Source organism: Molossus molossus, unplaced genomic scaffold (assembly GCF_014108415.1).
Source record: "Molossus molossus isolate mMolMol1 unplaced genomic scaffold, mMolMol1.p scaffold_m16_p_7, whole genome shotgun sequence".
Classification (NCBI taxonomy): Eukaryota; Metazoa; Chordata; class Mammalia; order Chiroptera; family Molossidae; genus Molossus; species Molossus molossus.
In genome coordinates, this window is record NW_023425401.1 from 61,629,219 (window position 1) to 61,642,080 (window position 12,862).

At 39.1% G+C, this 12,862-nt stretch overlaps 1 protein-coding gene across 1 annotated transcript in view; it reads right to left on the reverse strand.

Moving 5' to 3' along the window:
• Positions 1–12,862, reverse strand: part of LAMB4 (laminin subunit beta 4) — a 114,256-nt gene that overhangs the window by 38,600 nt on the left and 62,794 nt on the right. The window contains 8 exon segments of the mRNA XM_036246316.1: positions 4,515–4,543; positions 4,545–4,739; positions 7,076–7,237; positions 7,673–7,701; positions 7,703–7,902; positions 9,920–10,060; positions 11,180–11,257; positions 11,484–11,587. Of these exon segments, the coding sequence (XP_036102209.1) occupies positions 4,515–4,543; positions 4,545–4,739; positions 7,076–7,237; positions 7,673–7,701; positions 7,703–7,902; positions 9,920–10,060; positions 11,180–11,257; positions 11,484–11,587 (938 nt within the window).

The window sequence follows — 12,862 nt, forward strand, 5'->3', positions numbered from 1 at the left end:
AAACAGGAAGAAAAATAGAACCACACAAATAGAAATGGCAATGAATAAGTACATATCAAGTATCACCTTAAATGTGAATGGTTTGAATGCTCTGATAAGAAGACAGAGTAGCTGACTGGTTAAGAAAGCATGACTCACATATAGGTTGTTTACAAGAGACCCACCTCACAACAAAAGACTCACATAGGTTGAAAGTGAAGGGATGGAAAAAATCTTTCAAGCAAACGAAAAGAAAAAAAAAGCTGGGGTAGCAATACTCATATCTGATAAAGTAGATTTCAAAATGAAGACGATAACTAAAGACAAAGAAGGCCACGACATAATATTGAAAGGATTTATCCAACAGGAAGATATAACCTTGGTAAACATATATGCACCCAATATAGAAGTACCAAAATATATTAAAAATCTAGAGGACTTCAAAGGATAAAGTGACAGCAATACAATCATAGCTGGAGACTTCAACACCCTGCTGACATCACTGGATAGATCTTCTAGACAATAAATTAACAAGGAAACACAGACTCTAAATGAAGGGCTAGATCAAATGGATTTAATAGATATCTACAGAGAATTACACCCCAAAATGGCAGAATTCACATTCTTCTCAAGTGCACATGGGACATTCTCAAAGATAGACCATGTTAGTGCACAGACTAAGCCTCCACAAGTTCAAGAAATTAAAATCATATCAAGCATCTTCTCAGATCACAATGGCATGCAACTAGAAATCAATTGCAACAAGAACATGCAAAGACATTTGAAAACATGGAGGCTAAATAGCATGTTATTGAACAATGAATGGGTTACCATGGAGATCAAGGAAGAAATTAAAAACTTCCTGGAAACCAATGAAAATGAACACACAACAACACAACATCTATGGGATGCTGAGAAGGCAGTTCTGAGAGGGAAGTTCATAGCAGTACAGGCCTACCTCAAGAAGCAAGAAAAATTTCTAATAGACTATCTAACCTCACAACTTAAAGAACTAGAAAGCAAACAAAAAGACAACCCCAGAGCAAGTAGAAGGAAGGAAATAGTTAAGATTAGAGCAGAAATAAATGACATGGAGACCAAAAAAAACAATTCAAAGAATCAATGAAACAAAGAGCTGGTTCTTTGAAAAGATAAACAAGATTGATGGACCCTTAGCTAGACTCACCTAGAAACAAAGAGAGAGAACTCAAATACACAAAATCAGAAGTGAAAGAGGAGAAATAATATCTGACACCACAGAAATACAAAGGATTGGTAACAAATATTATGAACAATTATATGGCAACAAATTTGACAATCTAAGCAAAATGGATAAATTTCTAGAAACACATAGTCTCCCAAAACTGGACTAGAAAGAGATAGAAAACTTGAACAGACCAATAACAACAGAAGAAATTGAAGATGTAATCAAGACTCTTCCAGCAAACAAAAGCCCAGGCCCGTACAGCTTCATGGGGGAATTTTACCGAACATGTAATTAGGAGAACTAATACCCATTCTCCTCAAACTATATAAAAAAATTTAAGAAGAAAGACTTCCAAACTCATTTTATGAGGCCAGAATAATTCTCATTTCAAAACTAGAAAAAGACACTACAAAGAAAGAAAACTACAGACCAATATCCCTGATGAACATAGATGACAAAATCCTGAAAAAAATACTAGCAAATCGAATTCAATAATACATCAAAAAATTATTCACCATAAACAACTGGGATTCATCCCAGGGATGCAAGGCTGGTACAATATTTGCAAATCAATAAATGTGATACACCACATAAACAAAATGAAGAATAAAAACCACATGATCATATCTATAGACACTGAAAAAGCATTCGACAAAATCCAGCACCCATTTCTGATAAAAATGCTCAGCAATCTGGGAATAGAGGGATCATATCTCATCATAATAAAGGCCATATATGAAAGACCTACAGCCAACCTCATACTCAATGGGCAAAAACTAAAAGCATTTCCTTAAGAACAGGAACAAGACAAGAATGCCTATTTTCACCACTCTTATTTAACATAGTAATGGAAGTCTTAGCTGCAGCAATCAGACAGGAAGAAAAAATAAAAGGGATCCAAATTGGAAAGCAGGAAGTGAAAATCTCATTATTTGCAGATGACATGATACTTACTATACGTAGAAAACCCCAAAGACTCCATCAAAATTTACTAGACTTAATAAATGAATTTGGCAAAGTAGCAGGATACAAAATTAACGTCAAGAAATTGATGGCATTCCTATACACCAATGATGAACTCACAGAAAGAGAAACTAAAAAAACAATCCCATTTACCATTGCAGCAAAAAAATTAAGATACCTAGGAATAAACTTAACCAAAGAAATAAAGGACCTATTTGCTGAAAACTACAGAATATTGAAAAAAGAAATAGAGGAAGATATAAAAAAGTGGAAGCACATAACTTGTTCATGGATTGCAAGAATTAACACCATTAAAATGTCCATACTACCCAAAGCAATTTATAGATTCAATGCAATCTCCACCAAAATACCAATGACATACTTCACAGAACTAGAACAAATACTTCAAAAGTTCATATGGAGTCAAAGAAGACCTTGAATAGCCACAGCAATCTAGAAAAAGAAGGACAAAGTTGGAAGGATCATTTTACCAGATTTCAGGTTATACTACAAAGCCACTTTAATCAAAACAGCCTGGTACTGGCACAAGAACAGGCAGATAGATCAATGGAACAGAATAGAGAACCCAGAAATAGACCCAAGACAATATGCTCAATTAATATTTGACAAAGGTGGCAAGAGCATACAGTGAAGTAAGGACAGCCTCTTTAATAAATGGTGTTGGGAAAATTGGACAGCTACATGCAAAAAAATGAAACTAGACCATGAACTTCCACCACACGCAAGAATAAACTCAAATGGATAAAAGCCTTGAATGTGACTCATGAATCCATAAAAATTCTAGAAGGAAATGTAGGCAACAAAATTTCAGACTTCATATGCAGCAGAATTTTCACTGATACATCACCTAAGGCAAGAGAAGCAAAGCAGAAAATGAACACATGGGACTACATCAAACTCAAAAGCTTCTGCACAGGAAAAGAAACAACCACCAAAATAAAAAGGCATCCCACTCTATGGGAGAGCATAATTGCCTACGATATATCCGATAAGGGGTTAATTTCCAATATATATAGAGTGTTCTTACAACTCCACAAAAGGAAGACAAAGAACCCAATTAAAAAATGGGCAGAGGACCTGAATAAACATCTCTCCAAACAAGACATACAAATGACTAAGAGACATATGAAGAAATGCTCAACATCACTAATCATCAGAGAGATGCAAATTAAAACAACCATGAAGTATCACCTCATACCTGTCAGAATTGCTGCCATCAACAAATTATCAAACAACAAGTGTTGACGAGGGTGTGGAGAAAAGGGGACTCTAGTACGCTCCTGGTGGGAATGCAGACTGGTGCAGTCACTATGGAAAACAATATGGTGTTACCTCAAAAAATTGAGAATTGAACTCCCATTTGACCCAGTGATCCCACTGCTAGGAATATACCCTAAGAAGCCTGAAACAGCAATCAGAAAAAATATATGTACCCCCATGTTTGTAGCAGCACTATTTACAATAGCTAAGATCTGGAAACAGCCCAAGTGTCCATCAGTGGACGAATGGATAAAAAAAGTTGTGGCACATATACATGGTGGAGTACTATGCAGCTGTAAGAAAGATCTTTTATCCTTTCAGATTACATGGAGGGACATGGAAGGTATTATCCTAAGCGAAAACAGCCAAATAGAGAAAGACAAGTATCATAAGATCTCATTTATTTTTTCAATATAATGAACATAACAGTCTGAGGAATGGGGTAGTCCCAGAGACGTGGAAGTGGGATACAGACTGACAATCTCCAAAAGAAGGGGTGGGGAGTAGATAAACCACAGAACTTATATGCAGATATGTATGAACAGTGGACATGGACAACAAAGCTGCGGATAGAGCAGTGAGGGCAGGGAGGGGGGAATCAGTGGGGGAAAAAGGAAAAACATCTGTTACAAAAATAATTAATTTACAAAATTATATATAAAAAAAGAATTACCTTGTATCTACTTGTACATCAATGATTCTTGTATTTATGATCTCAAGTCACTTGATGAGCTTGTCACAGTGCAGATTCCTGGGCCCCACTTTCAGAGATTCAGTTCCATAGATCTGAGGTATTGTCCAGGAATCTGCATTTTAATACCTCATTCCCATCTCAGATGACTCTGGTACACTGTACCTTGGACCATACACTGAGAAGCAATGCTCAAAATCCACTAGAGCAACAGCCAGAAAAGGCAAACTAATAACACCAGTGAGTATATTGTAGCTGCACCCATTTCTGCTTATGAGTTCAGTGCCCCAGCCCATAACCCAGTGGGTGCTGACCCTCCTGCCCTAACTGAAATGAGCAGAGGAGAGCTTCCATATTCCCCCCACCCCCACCCCAGGAGCCTTGCATACTTATTTCTGCAGGTTTGATTGAGGGCTGATCCAGTGACCAGGTGTGCAGAACTGGAAGTTGGGCCCCTGAGTACTGTGCAGACATTTAAGACACTCCCCTGTTACTAGGCTGCAGGACTCTGGATCGGTAACATCAATGTTGTTGTTGTAGGCACATGGCTGGCACAGTGCTCCAGAAATTCTTGGATTTCCACAGAAACCAGCAGAGCCTTCTCCACACTGCTTACCTAAAAGATGGAGAAAGAAAAAGGGAATGGGATGAGGGATGTGTGTATGTCTGTGTGTTGGCAGAGGGGAGATGGAGATTGGTATAAACAGAGAATAATTGGGGTCCTCTAGGAGTAATGAGAGGTCACCCATTGAGGCTGAATAAGGAAATGTGTTCTAATTTAAAACAAAACATTTATCTTAATTTATTATTTATTCAGAGGATAAAATGATTATTCAGAGCTAAATTGTCCTTGGTGAAGAATGGATTCTAATCTTTCTTAAAAACCTAGAGTTATGGGTACTGGACCCTTGGGTTCTTATAGAACTAGGGTCGCTCAAGTGTACTCCAGGACTATAGTTTATTTCAGCCCCTCTTCTCTCCAGGGTCAAACCCTCATCTAATTCTAGAGGTGAAAGAGCAGCAGCCTGACATATATTTCTAGAAGCGAAGATGGCTGAGAGTAGTTTCCTTGATGTATGAGCCCAAGACAGTGTTGTTATTAAGCACTGTATAAAGAAACCATCCCTTCTCTTCTATACTCTTTACCCTTCCAGCCATGAGGAAGCAGCACTTGTGTAGGTGCCCAAACGGTGGGTCCACTCGCCACACTTTGGTTCATCCCATTTAGAAATGCTCTAGCAGCCCAATCATGGTCTCAGTTCTTAAAAACTGGTCAACCATGCCAAAGTGTAAACAGGGAGAAGAGACTATAAAAGAGGTGACTAGAGACATGTGTAATCTTAGAGGTAACAAATATTAAAAGTATTAGCCATGTAACTTATTTTTAATTTTTATTATTATTTTGTAAATAATTTTATTGATTGTTTTAGAGAGAGATAAAGGGAGAGAGAGATAGAAACATTGATGTGAGAGAGAAACATGGATCGGATGCATCCTGCACACCCCCTACTGGAGATCAAGCCAGCAACCTGGGCATGTGCCCTGACCAGGAATCGAAAGAGATGCCTCAGTCCATGGGACATGCTCAATCCACTAAGACACACTGGCCAGGTAGCCAGGTAATTTATTATCATGATGGTCGTTATCACTGAAGAAAATAAGAGCACCGTATTTCTAAGTGTGATTAAATCAAGTGAACTTCATAAGTTTTCCCCCTTGTTTACATAACATATTTATACTCATGCTTAAACTATGAAAAATAAAAATTTTGATTGCGCAACAGATACAAATATTGAATGGACTGATGCAGTCTCTATTCAATGACCCGTCCCGCAGGTCGAGCAACGAGGACTCTAGAGGGGGAGTGAGGATGAGGAGGGACAAGAGACATGAGAAATGGAGACAAGACAGGATTCTGATCAAGTCTCATTTATTCAAGGGAAATTCACACAATATATAGGGCAAGAAAAACAGGGAGCACCTTTTGTCAAGCACCACTGCCCGAAGCAATTCCAGGAAATACCACAAGAGGAACAAAAGGTCAGCAAAGACTGGCTTGTTGAGTAAATGGTTACTTAAAGAAATGCAAAATGCAGAGATAAAGAAATGCAGAATGCAGAGATATCCTGCCTTGGGGCAGGAGATGGCAGAGCAGATTTTAACAAAATGGATGCCATGCAAAAAGTCTCCCACAATTCAATGCCTGAATCAGTGCTTCCAGACTTCTGAAAAAATTTATTGTATTTGTGAAATACCAGTCAAATTGATTGCTCAGAATTATACAAAGAAAATATTTGACTGGTTAAATCCTTTTACTTTTTAATTGCTTATGTTATATGTAATGTATATCTCATAAATTTACTTAACCACATATATATCTTACATGTGATGATTTTATCTTAAAGAAATTAATTTGTTTTAAGCTTATTTGGTCAGTTAGTTTTCCAGACAGTACTACATTTATAGCTCAGTGGGATGGGTTTGAAATTGTCATTGGTGTCCTGGCCAGTTTGGCTCAGTGGTTACAGCATTGGCCCTCGGTCCAGAGAGACCCAAGTTTGGTTCCCACCAGGGGCACATACCTTGGTTACAGTTTGTCCCCGGCCCTGGTTGGGTAGTGTGGGAGGCAGCCACTCAATGTGTCCCTTTCATATCGATGTTTCTCTATCTCTCTCTCTCTCTCTCTCCCCCTCTCTCTCCCTCCCACTTTATCTGAACAAAAAATAGAAAAATGTCCTCAGGTGAGGATAAAAAAAAATTGTCATTGGTTTCTGAATAATTCAAATTCTTTGTTTATAAGGTAGCAATTTATCAAATTGTGTCTTCTTACCATTAACTTATATTCTGAAATGCTCACTTGGCCAAAGCAGATAAATGATTAATATATGATTATTTTTTCAGATTGCAGTGTGAAATAGAAGGAAAAAAACCATTATGAAGTATTCTGCCTATCTGTATAACCTTGAGAACAACTGCAGATTACATCTGAGTTCCAGGGATTCTGATAACAGGAATGGGCAAAATACTGATTACTCGAGGGAACATCTGGACATGGGCAAGGACAGCAGGATTGTCCTGAAGAAGGATTTCCATAGTAACCATTGATGCATCTGTCAATGCAATTTCTTTTCACCAAAGTGTTCTCAGGCAAAGCTTGCATGTTAGTCAATATGTATTTGCTATGCATTAGGACCATGAAGCTCTGAAAACTCAATATTTTAGAAGATGCTTATTTGCTCTGGAAAAGGATTTTTGACTATGGAATGTTCCATGGTATAGTCATTAAACTCAATGTAATAGCACTTAATTTATATATCTTATTTCAGGAATATAAAAAGCAAGGTACAAGGCAAATGCTTGTTAGTGGTTTAATCAGGCATTGCCTGGCTTATAACAGGATTTAGAGGATAATGAAATGACACTCCTTCTTCCCCACCCAAAGCAATCATTCTGCTGTTGAGTTTCTATTTGGTGGTCCTTTGGAGAGTGCTATGAGATCAGAACAAAAGAAAAAATAAATAAATAAATGAACATATGAATTCTATACCTTTCAGCTTCTTCCAGTTGTAAACCCCTCACAACTAGTTGAAGCATGATCCTGCTTCCAGATCACAAAGCTCAGCAAAGGCATGGCAAATGCAAGGGCGGCAATTGGGAACTCCACAAGAGCCTTGCAGGCACCCATCACAACGGTGGCCAGCCACTGCTTCCCAGAAGAGGCACTGTCCTGTTATTTGGTCACATACAGTGCCCTTTGAGTCTTGAGGATGGCAGTGACATGCTAGATGAAGCAAAGAGTAGCATGTTGTGCGGGGGGAAGTGGCATGCTGGTGAAAGAGGCATAGTTCTAATTTCGTAGTCTCTACCTTACCGTCTGATCCCAGTCAAGGAGGACAGAGTGAGTCTCTACAGTGCCTAGAGCAGAGCCTGGCATATAGCTAGTACCATGAGAAGTTCATTAAATAGTAATTCATCAACTACAAACAGTAATATGTGAACAATTGGGTCTGATAAATGTTTATACAGAGGAACTGAACAAGTAATGTGTCTTTTTTTTGTTTTTTTTTGTTTAATCCTCACCTGAGGATATTTTTCTATTTATCATCAGATAGAGTGGGAGGGAGGGAGAGAGGGAGAGAGAGACAGAGAGAAACATTGATGTGATAGAGCCACATCGACTGGCTGCCACCATGTCACATGACCTGGCCAGGGCCGGGGACAAACAGCAACTGAAGTACATGCCCTTGACTGGAATTGAACCCGAGACTCATTGGTCCGCAGGCTGATGCTCTAACCACTGAGCAAAACCACCCAGGGCAAGTAATGTGTCTTTAACAATGAACTTTCATGTATGTTGGGAGTCAAACTTCAAGACTATAAAAAAAATCTAAGACCCAGCACCCCTCAAGATGGTTAGATTTTTCTTTTTCCTGGACAAAATGGTAAGCGCTCAATTCTTTTCTGTTAAATTCTTAAATTCTTTGAGCTGATCTTCCCTATACAAAAAAAAAAAAAAAAAAAAGAAAAGAAAAGAAAAGAAAAGTGATGCTTGTTTGTTTGACAGGGTGCTACATGGAAGAAATGTTTGCTCTTTTATGTTTATCCCTTCGTGTATCTCAAGCACTTCATAATTTTTTTTTTTAAAGAAAAGGAAAAAGGAAAAGTGATGATGAACCTAAGCTGTTTGGTGGGCTATTGATAGGCAATGACTAGGAAGGTGTGCCATCTATCTGAATCATGACTGAAAAGGTATGTTTTCCTACCTGAATGGAGAATTAATGTACCTGGTGGTTTTTATAGTCCTAAAGCAGGTTTCTTTGGGGAACAGTGTTTTCAATAATGCTTTACATCATGAACAGAAAACTATATACCCTGACATGACAGCATGAAAACTGGATTGATAGCTGTGGATGAAGCCCCATCTAAGACTGTAAGGAATCGGGGGCGCCGCCGAATAAAACAGAGAAGAGACTGGAAAGCCAATCAGCTGAATAAACAGGGATTAGGCTTTATTGGGTGCACTCCGGGCGGGTTCACAGACTCCGGGGTCGAGTCCTAGAAGCCTAGAAGCCGTGCTCAATGTAGGGGCTTGTGTCTTTTATATCTGCCTGTTGCAGCTGGAATTTGTCCCTTAGGGTTTGGCCCTGCGGGGGTTATGCATGGAGCCTCTGGAATATGAATAGATAAGATGGGAGTTAATCTATAGCCTAGAGGCAGGCCGTTCAGGGTGGGAGACAAGGCTGAGCAAGGAGACAATGGTCGAGCACTTTGCCTGGTGCCAGTTCCCCAGGCCATCGGACAAAGACCTTATTAACGGGTGACTTATAAAATGAGTTCTGAGACTTTATGACCCCAGCATCAGAAAGCATAATGTCCTGGTCATAGTGTTGGCCCCTTTCTTAACTTCCCAGTCCATCATTCTGTTGGCCTTTTCAGTCCTGGGGCTTACGGGCCAGATCACACAGGTGGGTTTGCACAGCCAGCTCTCTTCATGATGTTCCCACAGCCTACCTGGACTGCCACATATCTGATAGAGACTGCAAATCCCAGCAGCATGGACCATGATTTGATTGTTACTCACCCTTCCTAACAAACTCTGCACAGTCAGTGCCCAGTGAATGGGTGAATAAAGGACGGTAGAAAAAATTTCGGTACGTTTTATCTATATAGACAGTTTGAGTAATGTAGTCAAATTCCCAATCCACTCCTCTTGTAGACTCCCCACACTACTTTCCTACCTTTGAAACTCCAAGGTTGTGCATAGGAGCATTTCCGCCATCTGTTTTTTTGTTACACACAGTGACAGCCATGATGCCCCAAACGGTAGCTTCCTGTTGCTTACCTGTCACAACGGCACACACCATGAGGCTTACACTGGCACTGGCCTCCAAGTGCACTGCAGCTGGTTTCGACCGACCCCTAGGGGTGACACTTGCAGCCTCCACAGAATAAAACAAGGAAGGTAGAGGTGAAGGAAATGACAGAGAAACACCTCATCCTCTTAGTAGCTTTAGTTCACCTCTCTTTCATTTGCTTCCTCTCCAGTCCTTAATCCCTTATCTGTTAAAGGGGGATAATATAGGATCTACATTATGGGATTATAAGGATTAAAGATAATAATGCCTGTGAAGTACTTAGAATAACGTTTAGCATGTAGTAAGTGCTCAATAAATATTACTTAAATATAAACCACAATAAACATTACCTAACTGAAAGGCTTAAAATAAATGTTTTAATAATTAATTGTTTGAATTTAATTATTATTGATATTATTAGTTTAATTCCTGATGATCTATGTTGATGCTGGACTATACTTTTGGTTTTTCTTATTCCATATTTTTCATAAGATTGTGGAAACCCTAAAGCCATAGTCCTTCAGTTTGGTGGAAAAAGCACTTGCCCAGAATTTAGGAAGACCAGGCTCCCATTGCAACTGTCACTCTATAGCAGTGGTTCTCAACTGGGGGGAATTTTTCCCCCAGGGGACATTTGACACAGTTTGGAGACATTTTTGGATGTCACAACCAGGGCAGAGGGGTTATTGGTATCAGGTGGCGAGACGGTAGGGATGTTGCTAAACATCTTATAATGCACAGGACAGACCCCACCCCCATCCCCACAACAAAGTATTATGCAGGCCAAAATTTGGAAACTGCTGAGGGTGAGAAACAGTGCTTCTCTACAGCTTAGTGCAATGGGCAAGTTACCTAATATATTTGGACCCTAATTGTCTCATGTATTAAATGAAGGTTTGAGGATGAAAGAAATTGTTTAGAGTTTATTTCAGACCTAAAATCCCAGGATTCTATATAAAATTTTTAGGACTATTGTTCCAGCAATCTAGCATCTTAATGCTACTGCAAGGCTCCTCTTTCTATATAGGTCCTGTATTGCACATTCGGATCCCAACACATCAACAGACCGCTCAGTGTACCTAATCATTGGGCAAATTATTGCTTGTCTGGAATAGATATGAAAATAAATTAAGTCAATTTACTCATGTCTCCAAAAGAATTTTTATAGGTGCAGTGCTTCAGTAGCGCCTACTAAATGGATACTCACTCACTGTGCATTGTGCAGCCTGGCAGACATGCTGACTATAAGCCATTCACATGCATCAGGGAGCACTTGAGCCCCTGGTTCCGAGGCAATTTCTTTCTTTCTTTTTTTTTTTTAAGAGAGAGAGAGAGAGAGAGAGAGAGAGAAACATCGATGTGAAAGGGACACATTGAGTGACTGCCACCCACACGACCAATCAGGGCCGGGGACAAACTGCAATCGAGGTATGCGCCCTTATCGGGAACCGAACCTGGGTCTCTCGGGACCACAGGCCAAACGCTCTAACCACTGAGCCAAACTGGCCAGGGCCCGAGGCAATTTCAACACAGGTGTGCAGCTGGTATTCATCTAAATCTTGCTTGCTGCAGAAACCCTGCAATGCACTGATTTGGGGAAGAAGACCAAGTTTTTAAAATAATGAGAAAAAAAGACATGTTCATAACTGTTCAGATTCCAGTTATAAAAAATCAGGTCCATATATGCGAATAATGGTTGAAAAGGGACTGAAGTCAGTTCTTTGAATTGCTTATGACTAAATATTTTAAGATTTTCAACTTATTTAAGAAGTCTTCATCTAAATATTTTTATTTATTGACCAATGGCAAAGAAAATAAATGGGCCTGTTTCTTTTTATTGTCCTTATTACTATATGACTATGTGTGTGTGTGTGTATATATATATATTTAATTCTCACCTGAGGACACCTTTGCATCTATCTTCAGATAGAGTGGGAGGGAGAAAAGAAGGAAGAGACAGAGAGAAACATCGATGTGAGAGAGACACATAGAGTGGTTGCCACCCACAGGACCCCAACCGGGCGGGGACAAACTGCAACCAAGGTATGTGCTCGTAGGGGGAACTGAACCTGGGACTCTCTGGTCCGCGGGCCAATGCTCCAATCGCTGAGCCAAACCGGCCAGGGCTATTACTATATTTTTAGCTTGCTAATAAATTTGTCTTAAATTTGAAAGACTTTTAACTAGGCTACTTGTAATAAGAAATTATGACTTAGGGCATTCCATAGTGCTACTGTGGAACTCTAATTCCACTGAATTCTTCTTTAAAAGTTTGTCTTTTTCAATTACCTATGAAAGTGGTCTACATCAAACTATATCTGCCTCTTGGAAATTCACAAAACAGATTAACATATTAAAGGCTCTGAGAAGTCCTGCAAGAGAGATACTCTTTAAACTCAGTATTTTCAAACTTATTTAACCATTTGGTCCTATATTCAAATAATACTAACATCTCATAGAATCAATCCAAGATGCATTTTGGGAATTGCTGGCTTAGCTCATACAGTTATTATGGGGGCAAATGCATTATAAGTTTATTCTCAAAGAGAGATCACTTATAACATCTATGTGAAGAAAAGCTTTCCAATTACATTTTTTTTAGAATATTTTATCTAAGTTATAGCCTAATATTAGTTGAAAAGTTAATTTACAGCTTAAATGATATAGTAGAGAATGTGTTGGTATAGAAGATTAATCTCACCAAGTTGGTCATTTTAAATGAATGAAAAACAGTGTTGAAAATAAGTTTTAATTCAGCAGGTTGTGTTAGGAGAATGAACCTGGTAGCACAAGTAAATCTCCTCTGATCTTTTTCTTTGTCCATACTGAAACTGCATTCCATGGTCCTTTAACTTTAACCCTCTCCAGTCCTTCTCTATTTGTCTG